Source organism: Numenius arquata, chromosome 1, assembly GCF_964106895.1.
Source record: "Numenius arquata chromosome 1, bNumArq3.hap1.1, whole genome shotgun sequence".
Taxonomy (NCBI): domain Eukaryota; kingdom Metazoa; phylum Chordata; class Aves; order Charadriiformes; family Scolopacidae; genus Numenius; species Numenius arquata.
In genome coordinates this window covers 39,369,129-39,393,894 of record NC_133576.1, presented here as the reverse complement: position 1 = coordinate 39,393,894, position 24,766 = coordinate 39,369,129, and the positions used below count along the sequence as shown (strand labels likewise).

Here is a 24,766-nt window from a genome sequence, read left to right as displayed (position 1 = left end):
ACCTTGTGTTTGTCTCAGGTTTTATGCTTTCTCCAATTACTACAGTTTTAGGTTGCTTTATAGAACACAAAACCAGCAACAGCCAGGGCATTGCTCAAGAGGTGCTCGTATGCAGGGGGTCACAGCAGAGAGTTTGTTGCTGTTGCAAATTCCTTCTCTATATGTACTGGCAAATTTTATCCAGTAAGAAGGGTTTGCAGTATTCTGATCTGTGAACTCTAAGTGCTGAAATTAGAGGCAAGTGAGTGATTTCCAGAGGTGAATACAGTGCAAGAAGTAAGTATGGTGGCAGCCTTTCTCAATCAACTCGGCTACCTCTGCTCTGCCTTGTGTCACACACTAACACCACCATCATGAAGGGTGTACGGGTCTGTCAGAAACCTGCTAAAACGTTCCCTCCACAGAACAACTAGGCAGAGCTAAAGTTTGTGGGAAGGACCGCACAAGATAGCCAGTGTGAAACATAGACCTGGCAATTTTAAATAGATTCTTGTCTAAGAACAGATTACGATTTTCAGCCAATACATTTTTAGTAATATCTATATAAATAAATACAAACATTGGCTTGCAGAAAATGGCTTTTAAGACTAATTATTTATCTCTTCTTGATGTTCGGAGATGCTGCTTATAGATTTCACTTGTAGCATGTTTTTTATGAGTAAACTTCAGCCTTTGCACAGGGCTAGCAACAGTCACGTTAAGTCCTCCCCTGTTTGGTAATAAGGGATTTGAACAGCACGTGTATCTTGTGCTGGCCTTCTCCATGGCATGAAAATTTACCTTCATGCCTTCAGTGTCAACCACTGAACATATTATTCATACAAGCATCAAGCACCCTCACAACCACATGCTACTATAAATTTAGATGTTTTGTGATAAAAAGTGAGTCTTAAGTTATTATTCATACACCAGCTGAGACTATACAGTGAAGTCAATGACTGGTTATTGATGTAGACCATACAACTACTTACAATGTTTTTGGGTTCTTCTACCTATTCAAAAGGGAACAGTCTGTGCATGAAGGTGTATATTTTTATAAATATTGGGATGCACCTGTACGAGTAAATCAGCAGTGACAGGGTATGCTTCTGGCACTGCAATACAGTGCTCCACTCTGATAAATACAGTTCCTGCAGGTGCCTGGCCTGGGCCAACAGCATCCTCTCAACAACTCCCCATCACAGCTGAGGAGCTAGAACAGGCCAGGGAGCCACCCCAATAAGCAGTTTGCATGCAGTCATCCTGCTTTGGAGGATAAGAGTTTCATACTACATACACAGGACATTCCTGTCTGCTGAACTTGGTGCCAGAGAAGATGTCCCAGGCACATTTAATTTTCTAGTATACTACCACAGTCTTGGAGTCTGGTCATACACCAGCATCTAAAGCAATGGATCCTGACCTATGGACCCTATCTTTACAGTCTGCATTTAAGGCAAGGAAGAGCTGGCAGAAACAAAGATCAGAGAAGAAAGTAACAATAAGACAGGGTGTTGTGACACTCAGGTTGCCTAATCATTGTCAGAAGTTGGAGGAAGAAGAGAGGCAAACAGCTGATATTTAGTATACGTCACGTAAATTCAAGACAGACAGCAGAACTAGAGTTTTTGATGTTAATCATACTAAGGACTGATTAACTATATGAAATTTTATTACTTTGCTGCACTTCTTACTCTATGTTTCTCCCTCATGTTTGAGTTTCAGAAATAATCTCTATTATATTTCAATCACTGGTGCTTTCAAAATGCCATTGCTCTTGCACCTGAAGTTTTCTCCCCATCTGTTTCCCCCCTTTTCTGTGCACCTGCTTGGAGAAGTCTATCAACAGTGTAAAAACATACCAAAGGGGGGGATGCGCTCCACTTCTGTCGAGCAGACGTTCTCCTCGTGTGCCCATCTGCCATAGGTGGCAGAGTAGATGATAAGGAACTTGGACTCCTGACAGTGGAGTTTCAGTTCCTGGTTTTCACATGCTGATTTGGTTTTGTATTCAGCTAAAATAGAAGCAAATAACAACATGGTAGCATGAGGCAGTTTACTCGGCTGGACTTTTAATAGCAAATAGCAGCATGACAGAAAACAGCTTTTCTGCAAGTTCTGTTGCGAGTGATATGTGGCACTATTACAACCAGAGACAAAGCCAATAGCAAAGCAGAGTGTTTCCTCCAACTGAATTGCTCCCATATGACTATCTAAAGCCCCTGGCTCCTTTTTGAAAGGAACTGAAAAGTTAACTTTTGCCAGTCCCCTCTCCCAGTGGAACAGCCTCCCCACTTCCCGCCTGATTTCCTGGCTTGCTTTCCATCGCTACTCAGTAGGAGAAGCCTCGTCCTTTCCTTTTGTCTCTCCCAGGGACAATGTTGCATTCTACGCCTACTTCAGATGCCCGCCTGAGCGCTGAGAGCCTCCGAGCGTTCATCAATCATGGGGATGGCTGGCATCACCCAGTGCCACCGTGCACAGCACTGAGCGAGCGCCCAAGAATGGGAGGCACAAAGGCACGGGGACGGGCTACGTACCCTGAGCCAGACAGCGCTCTCAGCTATATTTGCATGGCTCCACCAAGGTCAGTGAGTTTCCCTGGGCGTGACTATCCAGCCCAGGCTCATTTGAAAGTTTCGCTGACAAAGCCTTATGAATCAGGGGGCTGAGAAAAATACACCCCCTCCCCTCCTCAGCTGGCACTGAGACCGGACTCTGGCAGCACTCTCGGCACGGAGGTGGAGAAGCCAGTGAGATCGTCTTCCAGACAGCATGGTTTATCCCTCCTAGGGAACTGGTTAAAATCTGCCATCTGGCCAAGGAGGTATCTTGCTGGCTTAAGCAGCCGCTCTGCTTGCAGCATTTTACCTCTCAAGTCTTGCTGGTCTAGGTACGGTGGCAAACCTTTTTCGTGCAGATAAGGCCAGGGAGAAGAGTTTATTCTGCTCCACTTTTTTTGTCTTTCAAAAATGTGAAAACAGGAAAAGGAGGTTCCTAAGCTGAGCAGGAGAAAAGGGAAACCTTATTGTTACTGAGTGGTATCCCAGTGAGTGGAGTGTGGGTGTTGGTGCTAGGGGAACTGCAGAGAGAAAAACCTATCTATTCAATAAAGAAAACATTATTGTTCCATTTAGAATAGAACAGATAAAAAATGGGTTAATGTTCTTGGTAATAGTCCAGTTTCTTCCATTTGAGCTCATCAGCAGTCACAAGTTTAAGTCTAAAAAGAGTTATTTTTAAAGATACTTGACATGCTGCTGATTGTTACTTCTGCAGAAGCACCTGCCATACCCGTACACCCACGAGGATCATGCCAAGAAAACAGGGGTTCTGACCCAAGGGCTAAAGCGGGGCTCTGTGTCTGTATGGGTGTGCTCTGTGGCTGCTGGAAAGGCTGGACAGACAACAGGAAAAAAACCTGCAAATGGTGTAAGACAAAGGTAGGAATACAAGAGAGACCTCTGCAGAGATACAGCAACAGAGGAAAATAAAGTATTTCTAAACAGATTAAAAACTAAGGGAGTCAGGCAATTGCTTAAGTGCCCGCTTGAAGGCAAGGAGATTGTAAAATATACTTGAAGTAATACTCAAGTGATTTCCTCAGTAAGGGTGTTTTCCACAGCCAAGCATAACAATATTGGTATCTTACCTACAAATAAATTTCCTGTCACATGAAATCATGCAATTTACACTGAAAATGGACTATTCCTCAGTTCTGAAGGCAGCACTTGCTGTTAAATACACTTTTCACCAGCTTTTGCAAAATCCAGATTACAGAGAATATTATATATTCAAAGTAGCTCATTTCCAGTGGGAAAAATACTAAGCAGCTTATAAAAGTAACAAACAGGATCCTAATCCACTTTTGTTTAGTAAATAGAGTTTTTGAATGACATAGACACAGCTATGATCTTCATCTACTATTAATAATGCAGTAATTGTAATATGTAAAAAAAAAAACTTTAAAATATAAGATAATAATAGAATCATAGAATGTGCTGGGCTGGAAGGGACCTTTAAAAGTCATCTACTCCACCCCCCCTGCAGCAAGCAGGGACATCTTTAACTAGATCGGATTGCTCAGAGCCTCATCAAGCCTGACAGAATGAAACAGATCATAAAAATGTTAAATTTCAGACTTTTCTTTCCCCCCTGATGACTCTCCCAGTAAATCTCCCTGGGAGTTCTTGTGTTAATGCTTGCCAAAGGTAACACCTTCCTACTCCATTCCCCTATCTCTGCTCTGACTTCAATACTTTCCCCTTCAGTTTGCTTGCCACCCCTGTTCCTATTCCACCAATGATGTCTATCTTAATGCTCTGATTAAAGAAGCAGAGATTGTGCTCTGTGCTTTCTCTTTTAGTTGTGGGATGGTATTTCTAAGTTGGCTGGTAAACCTACCCATAAATCATCATTCAACTATTTTCTTTGGGATCCATTTCAGCCACACTGGGGATTTGCTGCCAAAAAAAGCTGAGCCCCCAGGCTACTGGGGCTTGTTCTCATATACAATAGCAACAAGAAAAACAATTAAAAAACACCAATAAATGAAACATCATGAGGATTGTCTTAATCTTTCTTACACTTTTCTCATGTTTACAAAGTGCATTCTCTTTGAGGCAGGATTTGTCCCTTTACACATCAATCACCTGCATAGAACACAGGTGATTCTACAACGAAATTCTGTCATAAAGTTAGCCATGCATGTGTATCCTCCAGCCACTACTCTATAAATGGGAGGTAGTAACAGAGGATCTTTGAAAGCTTTGGTGCTACCTCCTTAAGCATTTTTGCATATTCCTTATTACGGTATCTTCTTCATCATTTGGATCCTTAACCCAACCATCTGTTTTTGCTGTTCAGCTCTATCTTTCTGTTATAATTGCCATCTCTTTAGAAACAATTTCCAAAACATTTTTCCTTTCTAGTCTGATGTCTGACAATCTGACTTTGCCAAACTACACTGGTCATTAAATTGGCAGCAAGCACACTGAAGTTGTAAACACAATGGAGAGCTAAGGTAAAGCAGAAAAAACACAATTTGCTATTAATCTAAGAGTCTCAAAACTTCACATGGATTTATACAAAGCCTTGTGCAGCAGCATTTTAACCAAAACAAACAACAAAACACACACAAAACCACATTTGCCTGATGTGGATTACTTACTAGGTTTGCATTTAAAGGAGACAAGGAGGAATTTAGTGGTCCCTGGACACAGATCAGGTCCAAAAACCCGACTATTGACAAGGAGCTGGCAGGATCTCAGGTTTTGGCATTCATCCAGCACTTTCTAGAACAACGGGCAAAAAGGATAGGCTTGAAAACAAGGTATGAAGCTATACAGCAATGAGAATACTTAGTTGTACTTTGTTCTATACAGGAGAGAAACCATTCCTTCACAACTTTTTGGCTATAATCATGTAAGAAACATCTGTATCACCGGATTTAAGCCACATCCCTACTGGACTTTGAGTCATGGCCAAGTTTTCAGGAACACATTCATCACAGTGATGCCCGAGGCAACTTAAGATGTTACAATTTGCTGTTGTTTGTCACTTTTCCCTCTGCCCACAGCCAGTTGGCCAGATCTTGCTGTGTGCCACCACAGCCTCCATGGTGCTTGGCACTCTGCGCAGAGCCCAGAGCAAGTGGGAACACTCTCAGCCCCCAGCCTCTTCACCGAGGTGCCTCAGGCACTCACACACTCCTGATAGTATTTATGGGAGTGTAATATCCAGGTGAAGCATGGCAACTCAAAAAGATGTCTTTTTAACCATTTCATCCCAACCTACTTAAGTTTACGTTATCATGGTCTGTAGTACCTTCACTTGAAAGAGCTCTGACTAATGACTTGGTGTGTTTAGTGATGCTTAAGCACACTCATAGCTTTAAGCCACATGTAGGATCTCCAGCTTAAGGGGCACATACTTTTTGCTTGCATTTACACACGTTATGAGGTATTTACTTGACTTGCCACTTGAACAGATTTCAGAATTGGTTTGAAGGGATAGCACAGATGTGGCTGTCTATCCTAAACCTGCTTGTCTTCTTTATTTTTTTAATGGTGTTTTAAGGCTATATCTACCCCAGAGTTTTTTGGCCGAGCCATATACCATGGTTCTTACTGTGCTGCTTCGCTGGGAGTGGTAACAGAGGAGGACAATAAAAAGGTCAGCAGCGTTCAACACAGAGGGTCATGTGGACCCTCTCCAAGTCCAGCAAAAGGACTGAGTACTCCTATTGCTCACATTAGCGTTCCCACTTCATCAGTGGTTTGGGAGCTGTAGCTAGAGAAAATACAAAGACGTTGCCCAAGATGCCCCTGATTCCAGTTTTTAACACAGTCACAAGATAAAGCACCTAAAAAAAATAGGTGTTTAAATGCAGCAGTATACTTATGAAATTGCTATTCACCTTCAAAACCCAGTTTAGAGAGGGCTTTCTATACACTACTTTTGAATAGCTTTTATTGTTGTGCCCAGGATTCTTGATGTTTAAAATCACAGCAGACTGTGATAAGGAGGGCGTTGTCTTCGGGTCACCCCGCTCTTAACAGGAGTAACTGTAACATAGCATTTTCTGATAAGTTTAGGTAATCTCGTAAAATCTATGGGAATTTTTGCCTTGTTTCTCATCAGAAGGGGTCTCAGTCATACCAAGAGGCCAAATCAGAAATTTACCACTGTGACAGCACAAGCTGCACTCTTGTTTCCAGGCTGATAGAGCTGGCAGTGGCTGAATCTCTCCTGTCATCCCTGGAAGCCATCCCTCCCAAGCAGAAATGATATACATAGGCAGCACACTGCAGTGATCTGTAACACTCTTGCCTTTTTGTTCCCGTTGGTAGAAGACGAGGACTTGCATCCAACACTTTTTGAGCACTAAGTGCACTCTAAAGAGTTTAAAAGGGAAGGAAAAGCACAGCAGACTTAATTTTATCAGTCAATTCACCTTTTACAGAGTTGGAAGTCAAACAAGTAACTCCTCGTTAATTGGGATTGCTCTGGAACAGGCCAGTGAAATAGAGTTACATCTTCAGCACGTGGAGATAGCTGTACCCTACTGAGTCACCTTCTGTTTGCACCTGAGCTGAATCATCTCCTGTGCATCTGTTTGTATTCTCTCCTACTTAATGCAAACAGCAGTCGCGTTTTCTGTCATGTTGCCGTGCAAAAACACGCAACGAAAAAAGCAAACAATGATACTCATAATGAGATAGCACTGGGCTGTTAATATCTCAAGACAGACCTAACTTCGCAGTGATCCTTTTAATAGGAGGTCACTGTAAAAAATGCCTGTTATGCTTCCTCCCGACTGCAGGGTAGCATCACGCCCAATTATGCAGACTGCAGATGCAGTTCCAAAGGGAAGGGGAGGAGGGATGAGATCACTGATGCTCTTTTCTAAGAAACCAGTCTACAGGATGCGTCTCTTCTCCTTGACAGAACCGGAACTCCCTGAGATGCAGAGCATTCGTATCTCATGTTCGTGGCCTCGTCAAAATGCTTTCATGCCTTTGATCAGTGACAGTGCCTGAATGACGATGATAGTTTATACAACAGTTATCCCATGCTGTGTTTATTATATTCAAGGGAAAAAACTGCCCATGGAGACATCACAAAGGCACTCACAAGCCCAAAATAATCATTGGTGTCGCTTCACTGTGGTCAGTAAAATGACATCAAGGATGCATCTGGCCTACTGTTTTTGGTGGAGAGATGTACTTTCACATGGCCCATAGGTCATGTCTGGAATGTCTTTTCTAATTTGCAGTACAGCACGGGCAAGACACACTTATAAAACTGCCCTAATAATGTTTCTGGAGAGAGGATATTACTGCCAAACCACTCCATAAAACTCTTCAACTCACTAGTGGTGGGAACAGACATTCCCTGTTGTCAAGAAGCGAAGTGTTGGCTGCAAGCACAAATGTTGCAAGCTTCACCAAAGTTTCTGTAAAGCATTTACAACAGCTTCACCAACAGAACATGTTCAGATTCCACTGACTACTCATTTTTGCAATGATTTACTGAATTTGGCCAAACACTGGACATTTTCACTATGATGAAACAAGCCTTTGACAGCACTGCAAGTCAAACCTTCTAACCCTTGTTACAAAAGTCTGCACAGCAGAAAGTAATTTATCAAGTATAAATCATTTCAAGCTATACTTAAGCGGGCCCAGCAAACAAACCATAGGATATTACTGATACAAATCATGTATTCACAGCAATGCAGATATCTGCAGAAGTGCTTAGGATCTGCTGTTTAGCTGCCATGGTGCCTTTTAAATGACTGAAGATAGGCATGGAACAAGCCAAACACTAAGCAGAATGTCAACTTATTAATTCTACTTGTAACCCAGCTCTGTCCAATGTTTGCATCCTCTCCTGGGGACAAGGAGGGCCTGTGTGATGGATTAAAACTGGTCTGCTCAGTCACGACCAGTCCTTGATTAGAAGGGAATTGATTATTTTAGGGAACTTTGAGAACAGGGTTTCCAAAGCAAGGCTCATCAAAACAGAAGGCAACCTCAAAGCTTTCACAATCCTATGGTAATATCCTGCAGGCCAGACAAATCCTTTCAATTGTAATACTTTTGATGGTAAACTGACACAGACACAATGTCATTTCATTCAAGATTGTGAACACTTGCTGTTTTCACACAGCATAGCTCACCACATGGAAACCGTCAAAACATTCTGTGCATTAAAAACCTTTACAACGCGCGATACCTGCAAAGAGGTGGGTGCCACACAGTTTATGGGTTCTGTCATCCTGGTTTCAGGCTCCTGAGTACCACACATGTGGTAGTCTTGCCCGTAAAATGCTGACTGAACACTTATTGTTGAATGCCGAGGACAGTGCAGACTCAAATGTTCCCCATCGCAGGCATAGGCAGTATGATTTTGCAGGAGTTTGGTTAGGTAACCTAGAAAATATTCAGCTCTGTTACAACTAGTACAGGAAATGACAAGTTCGTTAGATAATAAGAAAACCACAATCAGTCTCTGGAAAGGGCATTGTAGTCAAGGTTATACGTATGGCCCACTGCCACACCACATGGTTCTGTGAATGGGTCAACCTTTACATGCTAGTAACGCTCAGGTCTGGAAAACAAGAGGTCGTGTGGCAGTGAGTCAGAGCCCTACCAGCACTCCACCAGCGGCAATATGTAGGAGATGTCATTTCACAGACAAAAAATGGGCTCAGCCAGTTGTCGTTGCTACCAATCCCACAGTGTGTCTGCAGAAGTTGGAAGGGCTATTACTTGCGGGTTTTGCGGGCTAGACACTTGCATTCTAGCTGGCTAAGGTATTTCTTACACCTCGTCTTAAACTGATGCTGTGCACTTCTAGTCTCCTGGGCAGTCATGTTTCCCACAAGTGATAATAAAAGTGATTCTCTCTGTATCACTGAATCAGATGCGAGGACAACTGAGGAAAGGTGGTCCGTAAGTGCTGGACGTGTACGTGTTGGACAGAAACATGGAAGTAAGATACACAGAACTTTGTATTTGCTAGAAATACAGGAGAGGGAGAGGTAGGATCTGTATGCAGCTGTCCACCTGTACCATCTGTTTGCATCTTCTAATAAGTCAGTCCATGAACAGCAGAGCTAATGACAGCTGTTTTTCTGATTTGTATTTCATTATCTCTTTAGCCAAGATTTCTGTTATCACCACAAATGTTTACAAATTTAACCTCTTACTGCCCTTCTCTTTGCTCTGCAGAATGCCCTAATGAAAATGTGCAGGCTGCTACCTTTGACTATCACGAATTAGCCATTGTGATGGGAAACTATTGAGGGTAATTAAATTCAAAGACTTTCCTTTGATATTTCTACCTGTCACACTTGATTGAAATATATCTTTAAGCAGAAAAGGCTTGTGGGTGAAGGGAAAGAATAGTTGTGAGGAACAGGAGAAATAAAGGATACGAAATACCAGTCTGCAAATGAAGCAATATCCTTCCCCATCCCCCATCCATAAACACATGGAAATTAGACCCAAAATTACTTTTTTGAGTTTTATGACATGAGTTTTATGACAACCCAATACACTACAATCAAAGCAAACCTGTTTTCTAATTCTTCTACTATTAGCCATACTGTTTATTAATGTGCATACAATAACTACATTTGAATAGTTTCTTTATTCTTATACATGCACTAAATTCCATGTAAGTCTCTCTAAAATAAATTCCCAACTTCTAGAACACCAAGTTCATCCACATTCAAGTAAAAAAAAAACAAACAAAATTCTCCAAGCCCAACATAGTAAGTAATGAGAAAGCATTAAGAGCTTCCACCGTTTAATCTGAGAAAAGATTTGTAGAGGTTTTAAAACTGAGACCATGATTACATGCTATTGTGGTTTAAGCCCAGCCGGCAGCTAGAACCACACAGCCGCTCGCTCACCCTCCCCGGTTCAGATGCGGGAGACAATCAGCAGAGTAAAAGTTAGGAAAACTCATGGGTTGAGATAAAGACAGTTTAATAAGCAAAGCAAAAGCCGTGCACACAAGCAAAGCAAAATAAGGAATTAATTCACTGCTTCCCATGGGCAGGCAGGTGTTCAGCCGTCTCCAGGAAAACAGGGCTCCATCACACATAACAGTTACTTGGGAACACAAATGCCATCACTCCGAATGCCCTCCCCCCTTCCTTCTTCTGCCCCTAGCTTTATGTACTGAACTCGATGTCATATGACATGGAATAGCCCTTTAATCAGCTGGGGTCAGCTGTCCCAACTTCTTGTGCCCCCTTCCTCAGTCCACTCGCTGGCAGGGTGGTGTGAGGAGCAGAAAAGGCCTTGACTGCCTGGCGGCAACCAAAACCATCAGTGCGCTATCATACTATTACCCATCCCAAATCTGAAACATAGCATTACACCAGCTGCTAGCAAAAAAAAACAGTTAACTCCATCCCAGCTGAAACCATTGCACATACGTATCTTTTTAATTTCAAAAATTATAATTTTCCTATCTTCGCCTCTTTTCCAAACATATAATTGGTCTAATTAAAGACAAAAGCCAGTATCTTCTCCTCAGAAGCCTTGCTTACCCCATTGTGGTGACAGCAACATTATTACTGTTAAGTATAATGGAGAAAAAAACCCAAACCATATTTTCTTGGTTTGATGGCTGAATCAGAACTAGAATGACACATTTTCTGTATCATTAAAACAAAAATTAATTTTCTCAAAGAAAATATTGAACAAGAGTTTGCTCATGCCATTTAATTTTCACACTTTTTGCTATTTTTAAATCTTTCACAAAGCAATTTAACAAAAGGTTTTTAGTAGAAATTTAAGTATTCCAAGTAAATGATATGAAAATAAAATATTTCAGTTCTCTGGCATCTTTTCCAGCTCCAGCTGTGCAACTGGGTAGGAAAATTCAGCTTCCCTATCAGTTACTAAGTCTGGAGAAAGGAGAAGCCTGCTCCACTATTGTCTTTGCTGTTCCTCATCTAGAGCCCAAGAGAGGACAGGAGTCAGCTAGATGCACCTTCAGGTGCAGCAAAGAGGTAGTTGAGTTCCTCCACTCATTGAACTCAGCCTGAGCACTGGCAGGAAAATCAGGATAGAAAGAATTTCATGCCCTGTGTTTGCAGTCTAGATCTCAAGGAGACCAGCCCAGCAGAAATCCCCCATGGCTTCTCACAGGTTAAGAAAAAAAAAAACCAAAACAAAAAGAACCTCCAAACCAAATCTATCCCCTACATTTTCTGTGTAATTGAGATCACAAATAACTGAGCTTTCCTGCCAGAGCCACTCCTCTGTCAGCCTGCTCCTGAAAGGTGCTGAGTATTGCCAGGAAAATGGGCCGAATGCCCAATTGCACCCAAGTGACTTTGCGATGGTCTGCTACTGTAAAGGGGCCTCCGGTGGCATTTACTGCTGCTGAATGCCTTTGACGTTGCCATCATAGCATAAAGGGCCACAGTGTAAAAGAGCGTTCAGCCCAACGTGAGCTGTGGGCACTCAACACCTTGAAAGATTTAGCCAGATATTTGTAATCATTTCAATTCTTCAGGTTTTAAGTTACTTGGAGCCAAGAGTGCTGTATACAAAACAGCCCAGTATTCCCTAAAGAATATCAGCTATGTTGTGATTTGGATGAGTTCCCTGGCATCTTAACTGCTACTTTGATCCTGCAAATTCCTAATCCAATATCTAAGCACCTTTCTCCAACAATTGTAACCATTCAATCCTTTAAAAAAACGCCTTTCTGCAAAACTTGCTCCGATTCTCTATAAGCAATATGGTTCACTTGTAAAAATAGCATTACATGGACTGGTGAAAATAAGACATCACGTTCTCTGGCCTTCCAAATGGCATTTAAAGAGACTCTGCTGTTATTAAAATCCTTGTGTATTTGCACACAATAAAGGATAAAAATAGTAATGGAAATTGGCTGAAACCTAATGTTCTCTGATAAGAGAAGTGGTGACGTAGTAGTATCTAAATTGCTCGTCTCACATGGCAGACCACGTAAACCGGCATTTTTTATTACTATACACACAGACTACGTAGACACAGGTGGTCAGCCCTTTGCAAAGAGTGGAGTGGTGCCGACAGGGCAGCTCACAGCTCACGCTGAGAAAGAATTCCCACTTGGAAAAGGCACCATTTCCTCTTGCTCTTCCCTGAAAAACTCCAGCTTCTTTCCTTTTCTCGTGCTGGCCCACTTCCACGTACCGGCGAGCTGCCTGCCCTGCGCCCACCCAAAGGATGGGGCTCAGAGAGGGAATAAAGTTTTCTTAGCAGCTGCTGCTTCTTACCTCAGTCCTGGAGCGGTGCTTGTGCCAGAAGGGAACAGCTTCCAGTCCATAGAGCCACAGAACGGTTTGGGTTGGAAGGGACCTTAAAGATCATCGAGTTCCAACCCCCCTGCCATGGGCAGGGACGCCTCCAACAGAGCAGGTTGCTCAAAGCCCCATCCAGCCTGGCCCTGAACACTTCCAAGGATGGGGCATCCACAGCTTCCCTGGGCAACCTGTTCCAGTGCTTCACCACCCTCACAGTGAAGAATTTCTTCCTAATAGCTAACCTGATTCAGATTAGCCGTCGTTCAGCTTAACACTGTTACCTCTTGTCCTGTCGTTACACTCCCTGAAGAGTCCCTCCCCATCTCTTCTGTAGCCCCCCTTTAGGTACTGGAAGGGATTACAAGGTCTTCCCGGCACCTTCTCTTCTCCAGGCTGAACAACCCCAATTCTCTCAGCCTGTCCCCACAGGAGAGGTGCTCCAGCCCTCTAATCATTTTTGTGGCCCTCCTCTGGGATCACTTACTACAGGTCCATGTCCTTCCTACAGAGAGCAGCTGTTTTCCCTCCTTTCCTGGGCAGCGTGGCCTTGTAGTCACCCCAGTAGAAAGCTTCATCTTCTCGAGACCACGAGTATCCCTATATTGTTTACTAAATTATGTACAGAAACACACTTCCCTCGAGGCAGCAAGTTTAGCCGAATGACAATGTAAGGTTAGGGGAAAAATATGTTCTTATCTCCACAATTAATAACAGCCGTGATTATCAGGAGAGAGGGCATTGTAACAGTTGAATGGGTCTGTCAGTCTTTCTGAGGCGTGCTTCCTTTTCTGTATTTCTCTCAACTGGCGCAGTTAAATCAGGTCATCCAAAATAGACAGCGGGGTTGTGTCACCGTCCAAAATCAGACAGCAGGATTGTGTCACTCTCAGGCACCAGCCCAGCACATCGCTTGGGCTACAGGCACTTCAGGGCACTATTTGTTGTTCAGAATCTCCCATTTTGTATTTGTTTAATTAATCATTATCTGTTAGTTGTAAATTGTGAGAAAACTTTTTTTTTTTTTTTTTTAAAATATCTAATATGGGAACTAGAGGCTGTGCCTGGACTCCAACACACCTCTAAGCCCTGGTCCCCCGTGTGCCAGGGAAGTACTCACTAGCTTCTCTCTGGCCAGCACATGAGATTCCCATCCCCTGGAAATCAGGACACAGGGAGGCCTGGAGCACAACCACAGCTTGCCCCAGCATGGATGGAGTCAGGTCATGGCTGTGTGCGCACCTGGACTGGGAAACTGGAAGACTTGTGAGTTATGGGGTTTCCTACCCTGAGCAAACAGAATCTTAAGCAGACCCTATAAAAATCTTTAGATGACTTAATGTTTTGAACCTAACGTTGGGCTTTTTCTCTTTGTTTTCTGGGTTGTTGGGTGATGGAGGGGGAGGTGGTGTTTAGCTACGGCAGTCACTTTTTCAAGCATTATTCTGAAATGAGGAGGACTATAGATTTTCTCTTTCTTTTTTCAAAAATAATAAATGTCACTCTTCTTTAAAACAATATGAAACTTTATTAAAGAAAATGTCAGCTACTGTGAGAATTGTCTAAATTAGAAAAACTTGGCAATACTGCAGTGTCCCAATAACATCTCTATGCCTCTGTGTGAAAGTCCCACTAGGAGCTTTCCCATTTATCCAAGACACACATTCATAAGCAATGTATGAGGTGCTCTGCATACAAAATCACGTGCAAGCCAGTTACAGACCGGCTCAGAAGTTAAGCCTGAATCATACAGCAATAAACAGATCCCATTGATTTGAAGGCCAGAAGGTATCATCCCACCCAACTGTCTGCATAACCCAGACTACTCTCTCATTGTAACTTTCTACTGAGACTCAAAACATCAATGCAGAATCCGAGCGTAATTCTTTCTTCCAGAATTAGCCAAATTAGTCACAGCATCCACTGTGTTGACAAAGAACTTCAACTAAAAAAAACATAGCACCAGAGAAACACACAAAACACTGAGGCTGAGCAGCTGAACAAAGCTTTAAGCCTTACCGATCACTTCTTGTTGCAAAGGAGGACTGATAAACTGTAATAACAATGACAGACAAAAATAACTGGCCTAAAGGAAAAAAGGTTGTGAATAGATACCTCTTTGTGTGAAACAGAGCTCTTAAAAGGTTATAGTTTTTATACTCAACATTCGCAACTGGCATTATTGCTTTGAATAGCAACAATAATGGTAGTAAACAAACTGAAGGTATGAAAATAGCAGAAAGAGTATTTTTTTTCCTCTTAAAAACACTGAAAAACCGGGAACTTAGAAAGTTTCAGATTAAAAAAATATGATGGCCAAAAAGCCTGGAAATGGTCAGCCAAGAGATGTGTTACATCTCCCGCGCATGGCACAAGACAGTACAGGGTACCTGTATTTGCTGGATTCATTCCTTATGGTGGAAGACACTAACACAAGGCCCTAAGGCCCTTTTTCAGTTGTCAGCATTAGAGTAAAAAAGAAACGTGTATATTCTGTCCAGCCTCACTGGACTGGCATGAACTTCACCATATGGAAGCATCAAGGAGAACAGCATTTCAAGCTGTGAGTCTAATGCCTAGCACATATTAAATGCAATCTCAGCATTGACTGATGTAATGTCGTGTTGGCAAGCAAGCAGTTTGCAATGTAATATTTTTAGAGCTTAAAGCTGAGTAGCACACAGCCTACAAGGATTCTCAGAATCAGGCCTTCATATATAGATTTAGTAATATTAGTTCCTATGCATCGTTCAATCTAGCTTAATTAGCACAGCAATTTGCTAGCTCATTTTAAAGACATACAAATCCATTTTAGATCAAAATAGACTGAAATAGCACACATATTGTGTGCTGGGAGTCCCAGAAGGCTAATCCATTCGGTAAATCTACATCAGCTCCCGCAGTTTTATGAAGAATCGTGCCAACAGTCATTAAAAATACACAAGCAAGATTGGCAAGATTGGAGGAAGAGATCTCATGCAGTGATAACAGAATTGTTGATAAACTCTACTACAAACACCATTAGAAGCATCAATCTGATATTTATTGGTATTTGGGATCTGACGATATTTTCTCCATTGCTTTGTGAAGGAAGCACTGGAGAGAAATTAACCTCTGAGTTTCCTCCCCCATCCCCTCCGCCATCCCCTCCACCTGTCTTTAGAGGCAGCTACACCACTGACCATGCTGTTCAGGGCTACTGCATAATGACTGCTTTCAGAGCCGGGATGTGTGTGTGGATATGACAGTGCCTGTTTGGCTCCATTCACAGTAGCAAGGATCTGCCTCTTGTAATTCACTTTAGTCTCTTACCTCAGCTGTCTGCAAGGTCTCTCTGTGATAAGCTTTTTCAGAACTAGTAATTGTGACCAAGGACAAAATGTTATCCAGGGAAGACACTGTTTCTAAAATTCATAAAACTATGTTTCTTGCCTCATCATCTTATTATTTTTCATCCAAGTGCCTTGTAAGCATACTGTTTGAATCATTCTAGCCAGACTTGGTCTTTTATCAACAAGAAATACCCTTAGGCAGAAGCATTATTTATTCTACTTACTGTTCAGAAATAAGCGTATCAACTCCAGTCACCAGATAATACACATAAAAAATTATACTTGCTTAATATATGCTTTTTTGCCCAGTCACTAATTTGACTTAATTTCCCTCCAATCCTTCAGTGTTCCTTTTCCTTTGTCATGCAAGAAAAATAATTTTTGCATAATCATTGTATTTTTTATGTTATCTAAACCTTTTTGACGTGGGGGTTGACGTTCACTTGGAAAAATTAGTGGCAATCTAGCTTCAGTGATAAGCTGCTGACCATAAAAAAACCTTTTCCATTGCCAAATGTCTAGATCGGTTTCAGAGCATCCAAAGCTCGTTACTTTTCTTAGGGTCAGACCTTCAGAGTTTGCAGTTGACCATTTCTAAAGGAGATTAAGTTTATGAGATCATGATCTCAGTCCATCTGCCATTCCCTTACTCAAGAACTTTTAAGCTCAATGCCCAGTTTCAAACCTGAGGGGTACAGGACTCAAAGAAACAAAGTTCCTACAAGTTTCATGAAAATTGAATACTGAGCTGACAGGTCAAAATAAGAGCTGTCACTTCCAAGTCAATCCCTGACTAATACTGAAAGTCAACTCGCCACTGAAGAGACAGCATACATATACTAGAGAGCTCATCAGCCTGCTACTAATGGAGCAATTTGTTTTCACTGGCCTTGATGACAGGTGAAGGATTGAGCCTCCGATAAGAAAATGCTTAAGTTAAAAGTGAAAATGCTTTTGGGATAGTATGGCAATCAAAGCAGCCATCAGTGATTAAGACCTCACTCATGTTTTCCATGAACTGCTTTATCAACATATGCACTTTCTTAAGAAAATTGTTTCATTCGTTTTTTTCCCCTCATAGTCATACCTCATGGATCCTAACTTGGATCATAACTATCTTATTGAACCTAATTCTCACTGTCTGCTAAATCTGAGGGTCAAATTAAGAAAGAGCTTGATTCCATTTAACACAGAGAAAGGACCCAGGTAACTAGCAGATAATTCAGCATAAAACCACATCAAACTCTAGTATGTGAACAGGGTTTATTCAGTGAGTAGCAGCACACACAAGAAGCCAAGCCATGAGCTCTTTTTAGAAAAACAAAACCAAGACACCACGAAGAAAGTATAGACCACCTGCAACTTTTTGGTTACGCCAAATGGGCATTGTTTCTCCAGGAACCACACAACCTCTTCATATCCATGCAACTCAGCTCAGACTTGCAGTTACGTGCATTAAATTTCTGCAGACTGGGAAAATCCTTGAATCCTGCACTAGCAGACCAGATGCTTATTCTCTCTCATATCCTGCCACAGCTGTTCCGTTTCCTTCAGATCTACAGTTTCGTATTCCCTTGTGTCGTCTCCTAGGAGTGATGCTTATTTTCATTGTAGCCCAATGGCTTTCTGAGGAAATCGAGAGATGCCTATGCAATTCCTTCTTCTAACTCACTTTCTCTTTTTATTTCCTTTTTCCCTTCTCGTGTTAGGAAGAGGCAAACTGATGAACTGATCCCTGAAGATCTTGGTCTGTAGTAAACTCCATGCTACGGTCAGTTATACCTCTCAGCTATTCCATGAAGACACTTGTCCTGGGATTTAACATGGAACTATTACAGGAGAAAAGGAAGATTTTCTCCCTCCTATTCTGAGATGCTGACAAGAGGTACAACACTGTTAAGGGAGACTGTGAGGCTCTTTTCTGCCCTTACCAAAAAAATCCTTCTTTTGATTGCAGTGTAGCCTCTTCTAGTGCCATTAACAAGTAACAAGAGAAAGGATCAGCGGGTGGCAGCTGCTTCTGGAGACAGAATTAGTGAATCATTATGCCCAAGAGACAGCAAAGTTATGATCTTCCCAAAGACTGCAAGTAGGAGAACCTCAGGGACTAAAGGAAAATATTTCTTTGAGAACTTGGATTTATGAACTTGAACCTCCATGCAAACTTGAGAGGGGCAGCTCTTCATTCCCAGCTCCTCAGAAAACAAAATACAGGTTTCATTTTGCCAACAGAACTCTGACTCAAACTCTGCATTTTTTTTTTTGTATTTCCATTTATATTTGACACTCAAAAAAATCAGATTAGAGATCAGGGAATTTGTCCATCCTCTGGCAGCTCATGGATCTGCAGTGTTATGATACCTTATAGTACAGCGAATCCAAGCCAGAAAAGCAAAAAAAATACCCACCTTACCCTCATAGTCTGATGATTTCCTTTACAACAACATTTCATGGTCCCCTACTCAGTTTTAGCCTAAAGAACCGAAAAGTCCAAAACTGCAAAATGATTCTGAAAAAATAATGCTTGTCTTCCCATCCAAGAATAAACACAATGAAGAAAAATAAACAGATATTTGTGGGTTGAGACCCTCATTCAAAGCCCAGTGAAATCCTTGGGAATCCTTCCAGTGACCTCCACACGCTTTCAATCAGGTCTTATATTATGAGTGATGTTTTAAAATTAATTCTAAATTAAGAGCCAAACATCACTGGTATTTAATTTGTTGCCAGAAGCCACACAATAGACCTTTGAAACAAAACTCTCAAAATGCATAGGAATTCAGATGAAATGACTCACCAATGCTGAACAAATAAGGCACAACCACGTGTCCTTCTGCTCTTCAGCTCCATTTAAGACACTATTTTCTCTGTGTTTGGTAATATATCAAAATATTTCAATTTTAATTGTAGATTATGGTTGGCAGATGACAGAATTCTGATAACTGGTGACTGGTCAAACAGTGCGTTCTCTGTCTGGGGCCACTTCCATCAAAATCGGAGTATTTATTTGGAACATGTCTGTAACTCCTTTCTCTAATTAAGCTGAGACTATCTGGAAGCTCTGTCTTACTAAGAAGGGTATCGGCAACAGATGGAATAGGAAGGCAGTGGGGAGCTAATTCCTGCTATTTATTTTGGATAAAAATAACATTTGATGTGTCAGGTGCCTGCAATCTGCACAGTGAGAACAGAGAGAGTTCCTGCCCCAAAGGTGCAAGAATCTGAAAGACGGACTCAAACATGTTGGTCTCTGAGTACTGGAACTCAGGAAGTCAGGCTTCCTATAGGTTTGTCTCTCATGCCTGAATTTCCCAACATCTGCTACAGGGGTAAGAGCATCACACTATGCTTTAACTCACTTTGGGAGAACTTCTGGCACAGCATCCCTTCCTGGGGATACTAGTAGGGCCTAGCTGTTTACACTCAGAAAATGTGTAGGAACTTAAGAGGAACAAAGCTTTTACTTCTCTAACAATGATGATTAAATCTGATCAGTGGACTTAACAAAAATATTAGGCGAAATCCACGTCTAAAATGGGATTTCATAAGCTACACTTCCTCAGGAAAGCAGCGAGAACTGCAGAGACAACCCTGAAACAAAACCTTGGGTCTCAGCACCATGATCCAAACTAAAATCTCACTTCTGACACACTCCGCTCCTGTTCTGCAGAACAAGTCCCAGACGCAAACCTGCTCCGCTTTGAGAAACTTTAAACTAGACTTTGAGGTTTAACTCCCATATTACTGAAACATGTTTCTAAAATGAAACGTTTTTCTTTAAACAAAGCAACCAAAATTTGCATTTGACATTTACAAGGCAGTATCAAGAAGATGCATCATTGACATCACTCCTTTTAGCACCTCTTTAAATATCCTGGTCGAAGGACAAGCTCCACTTGCCACAGTGAGTCAACAGAACAGGCTCAAGAAAATTTATACAGGATTTTATCTGACCAACACAAAATCAACAAAAAAACCTCTGCATCATTGTGGTTGGTCATGATTGATCCTGCCACATTATTACAAACAAAGCATTTGCTTGAAGCGTTTGTTTGCTTTCCTTTTGCCTGGGGGCATCTGGGATGGGTGAATGCCACAGAACTTAATGGAAACTTTTAATGCAGAAAGGCCACAAGATCAGATTATATTTCTTGGGTGAACTGGTTTGCTTTTTCATTAGATCCATTTGTTTTCTACTGTTGGGTCAGAAGATCAAGTCTATGGTTTTAAAGCAATGCCTAGTTCTGTCTGAACGGTTCTGGAAAAAGAAAGAAAAATTGACACCAGCGGACAAAGATTAAAAGGTTCTACCTAAGCAGCGGGCTGCTTTTTCTGTTCACATCCAGAAAGTCATTCTTCAGCCCAGTTATGCAATCGCACAGTTACTTCATTTTTGATCTTCGGTTACAGGTTTCTTGAAAGCTGCCCAGAAAACCTGGCTGGGACTCAGGTAGAGAAAGGGAGATTGACTGATGAATTGAGCAAAGGAGGCCAGTTCAAGCAGAAGCCCTTAAGCTCAAAGTGGCATGGAAAAAAGAGGAAGAAGTGAAAGGGTGGATGCAAAATACCCACAAGTAAATATAAAAAAAGGTGAACGGATGTTCCTCAGTGTTGCTTGTGAGAAGGAATTTGTTTTCAGGAGGATAACAGGACAGTTCACTTTTGCCACAGATGAGGAAAAGGTGGGAGAAGGAGCCAAGGGGAGAGCCCAGCACTTTTCCCATTGCCAGCAAGGAGGGCAGGGGGATGAGATGAGGGAGCAGTGACTCCTGCTGTTGGGAAGGTACGTGCTCCTGAGAAACAGCCACCATCCTCAGCAAAACCAACCCTCCCTCAGCAGCAACGGTAGCAGACAGTTGGGCTTTCCATAGAGGTATCTATAGAGGCATCAATAGAGGTATACCTAAGTACTAGTGGTTTAAGTTAGCAGGTCTTGCCAGCTCCTTATTTTGCCTGTTTTGGGAACCAGACCTTGAACACAGAGGATCTGTGAGGAAATGGCTGTCCTGTGGCCTTGAATTCTTGAAAAATGTGTCCCGCTCCACTTCTGACAGTGTCCTAGGAGCCCAGAGTATTTAGGATTTTGGCTCTCAGAAACTGGAGAATTAGCAAAATCCACAGCAGTCTTCAGTCTCTTGGATTGAGACCTGATCTGAAATGTGAAAGCTGCAAGTGATCACTGAGAAAAACCACATGAGGACAGAACTTTGTCAAGTAGGAATGAAATTGTGGACATAAAATATTTCAGTAAAAAAGGATTTTAGATATCTTTAGAAGAGCAGGCATGAGTGGAAGAAAATTCTCTGGCTGTAGGATCAAACCAATATGTTACAAAGATCTAAGGAAATAACTGTGGATTGAGTCCCTATCTCTTCTTCCAAACCTTCACCCTTCAGTTTCAAATTTGGGCATACACAGTTGGATTCCACTGAAAAAAATTAATCACATAGAGGGCTGCAAACCTCAGGGCAAACCTCCACTTTCAATAACCAATGCAATTGACAAATATGTTCTTTGCTGCCACCAAACTGCTAGAGAAGAATAGATTATGCAGATCTTCAAGTATTCTGTGCATCGACATTACCTCAAATATCTCCTGATATTAAAAGGAGAAACTAATTTTGCTTAGTGACACTGAGTCCTCCTCACAGAGTTTGATTTAGAACTGCTGCTAGAGTCTTGTTTCACAACTTTTTTCTCCCTAGAAAATACCAATTCACATACCAGTTCATAAAATGCTATTGCACAGTGAAGAAATGTCTGGGGGGAAAAAAAAAAACATGAACAAAGATTTTTTTCATAGTTAAAAGCTGGAGTGAGAAACATATGAGAACAAGAACCTGCAGCTCTATATCCTGTAAGGGCAAGAGTAATAACGAGACCACAATGGCAACCGACCTCCGATAAACAAATAAAGAGATTCTACTCGCAGCCAGAGCTGCCAACCTCTCTCTCTCAGAAAGGAAGGGATAAATACTCTACTAGTTTCACTCCTTCTGTTCTGTGAAGTGATCCATAAAAAATGATCACAGTTTTCTAAATGGGGAAATAAATACAAGTCAAACATTAAAAAAAAACAACCCACAACCCTTCACTATCCACATACACTGCTCCCTGCTCCCCTTTCCAAAAAATCTAACAAATTCCCAAAAGGGGTCATCTTTGTGTTGTTACCAGCAAGCAGCTAGGTCTTGGGATTAACAAATGGACTCTGGGCAGGTTAGAATTGCTAGCATGACTTAATACATACATAAAGAGAACAACAAAGATTTCAGGTGCAGTCGTTGCAATTTGACAGCAGCTGGGAAGTGATTATAAAACACTGTCATAAAGGCAGAGGGGCGGGCAGGGGGAGAGAAGGAGAGCGGATCAGAGTTTGGGCTGCTGAGGTAGAGATCTGATACTGGAAACACCCAGAGTGGAAAAGGCAATGACCCAAAAAAAGAACATATCTGATAATCTGAGTGTAAAAGCCTGAAATCTGTGGAAAGGAGGAAAAGTTCAAGCAACAGCTCTCCCAGTTCTCTGTGCACTCCTAAATTCCCAGTGCCAGGTGAAATTGCGCAGGGCACATTCCAGGTGCAGATCTCAGCTCCTTTTGCTATGACACGGGCTGCACCTGGAAATCTATAACCTGCTGCCTGGAAGCTTTACCCTCAGAAGGGCAGGGTTAGACCCGACCCTTTCCAGAAGAGTAAAAGTGCAGGCGGTGGGTTAAGAAGGGGGAGCCAGCTCTCCACTCCTTATCCCTCGGGATAATCCCCCAGGAGCCGCCGGCACCTTGGCAGCTGCAAGGCGCTGCCCCTTTAAAAGAGGCAGATTTGTTTTCATGTAAATTCAGCAGAGCTTATGAAAAAAAATCAAGTCGCTGTTCCTGCTAAGGGAAGGAGCAAATAAGGAAATTCAGCAGCTCTTAGAAGCTCAGCTTGAAGCTGCTACTACGGAGCTTGTCGTAATTCTTCAACAGGTATTAAACAGACTGGGGATGGCACTGCAGGGCATCATCCCACATCTGACAGTTCCTGGCCCACAGCACCTACTTCTGAAGTAGCTAGAATCTTCTCCTTGCATTCTGGATACCTTTTTTTAAAAGGATCCAGAAACATTTTGGTCTTTTCTGTCATTCTGGATTAAATCTCCATGTTAAAAGTGAATGTGAGCAGAATTTGTTCAGGCCTAGAAACTTCGCAGTCTGGCAAGAATTTGGGAATCTGATTTTCTTTTCTACATCTTATTTACTGAGCTGTCCGCATGACATTTTAAATACTGATCTCTGGGGTGAGACAGAGATTTTTCCTTGGTCATTCTATCTATTCAGAAACTACAGTGCACAATGAATACTGAATACAGCTGTACTTCTGAAATGTATAACCTTATCTGAATAACTTCATTTGAAGAGTGAATGGACTTTTGTGAGAGGATCTTTCCTAGATAAACTAGAGGGATATTTTTTAACTCAGAGGCTATCTGAAAAGGAAAATTTGAACATTTATTTTATTTTCTTGTGGAGAACTACCGTGTGATTCCAAAACTAACATCAACAAGCCAACAGCTAAGCCAATAAAACGCCGAAGAATGAGATAGCAAGCATTTAAAAGCCTTTCACATGTGAAAGGAATCCAATAGGAGAAACGTAGTTTATCCAAGTATGTGATTCTGGTCTTTATATTTGGTGGTTGCTTGCTTAGAAATGCTCTGGCTTACAGAGTTGGACACAATAATAAAATCACAAACTGTATATTCCTATTGCTGAGAAAACTGTTTCTACAGAACCATCACCAGCATTTTGAACTGTATTAACACGAACTCTATTAATATGCATAACACCACATTTGGACTATTAATTATATACTAACTTTGTTCTGGTGCACTCAGCTGGCTTTTGGAAAGTTCTGCTCTGTTCATTAAGGGTAAGGTTTTCTTTCTGCCCTAGAGGCAGTTCCTTAACCTTACAACTGCCAGGAATATGCTGGGCTTACAGTTAAATATAGAAAGGAGAGAAACCGCTCTTCTAAATAACTTCCTAACAGCAGCGAGATGCCCTGGAGCACAAGATGAATTACAAAAGTGCAGTTTGCTCTACCAGAAAAGAAAGATTGCTTCTGCTTTCTGCGGGAAACAAGGATGTCTTTCCCTTGTTTCCACAGTCATTTCATTTTGCACTGGCGCAGCACCCCTGCAGCGGTCACGTACGTGGTTTCCCAATGACAACCAGCTCCTCTGCCCACTTTGAAGCGGCTCTCGCCATCCCAGCCCGACGAGGCGAAACGCTCTCCCAGCGGAGAGAAGCGTGGCGTTTGTTGGCTACCGGAGCTCAGGACGGCTCAGCGCAGGGCCCCACTCCAAGTCTCTGGGAGAAAGTGGGAATCTTTCCAGGGACTTCCACGCACTTTTTGGTTAGGCCCTGGCCTCATTCACGCATGGCTTTCCCACCGCGTAGCTGAGAAGAAACCCCACGGTTCAAGTCCTCACGCCCCTTCCCACCTGGCCCCTCTGGAAGTCCTTTTAACCCTCTCTTCCTTCCTCCCCTCCTTCACACGGTGCCGCCGATTACGGCACATCTGAATCACGTCCCCTCGTTCCCCTGGGTGCAGGCCCGCGTCCCGCCCCCGGGACACGGCGTGCCGGCAGCTCGCCGGTC

General features: G+C 42.2%; 1 protein-coding gene across 3 annotated transcripts in view; it reads right to left on the bottom strand.

Moving 5' to 3' along the window:
• The window catches only part of EVA1C (eva-1 homolog C), a 41,461-nt gene that overhangs the window by 16,145 nt on the left and 550 nt on the right, over positions 1–24,766 (bottom strand). For 2 of the 3 annotated variants that reach the window (XM_074150752.1, XM_074150745.1), the window contains exons 2-4: positions 8,719–8,915; positions 5,150–5,273; positions 1,842–1,994 (exon numbers count right to left, since the gene is read on the bottom strand). In XM_074150752.1, coding sequence (XP_074006853.1) covers positions 1,842–1,994; positions 5,150–5,273; positions 8,719–8,915 — 474 coding nt within the window. The remainder of the gene's footprint in view (positions 1–1,841; positions 1,995–5,149; positions 5,274–8,718; positions 8,916–24,766) is intronic. The other variant, XM_074150760.1, reaches the window with a different exon arrangement.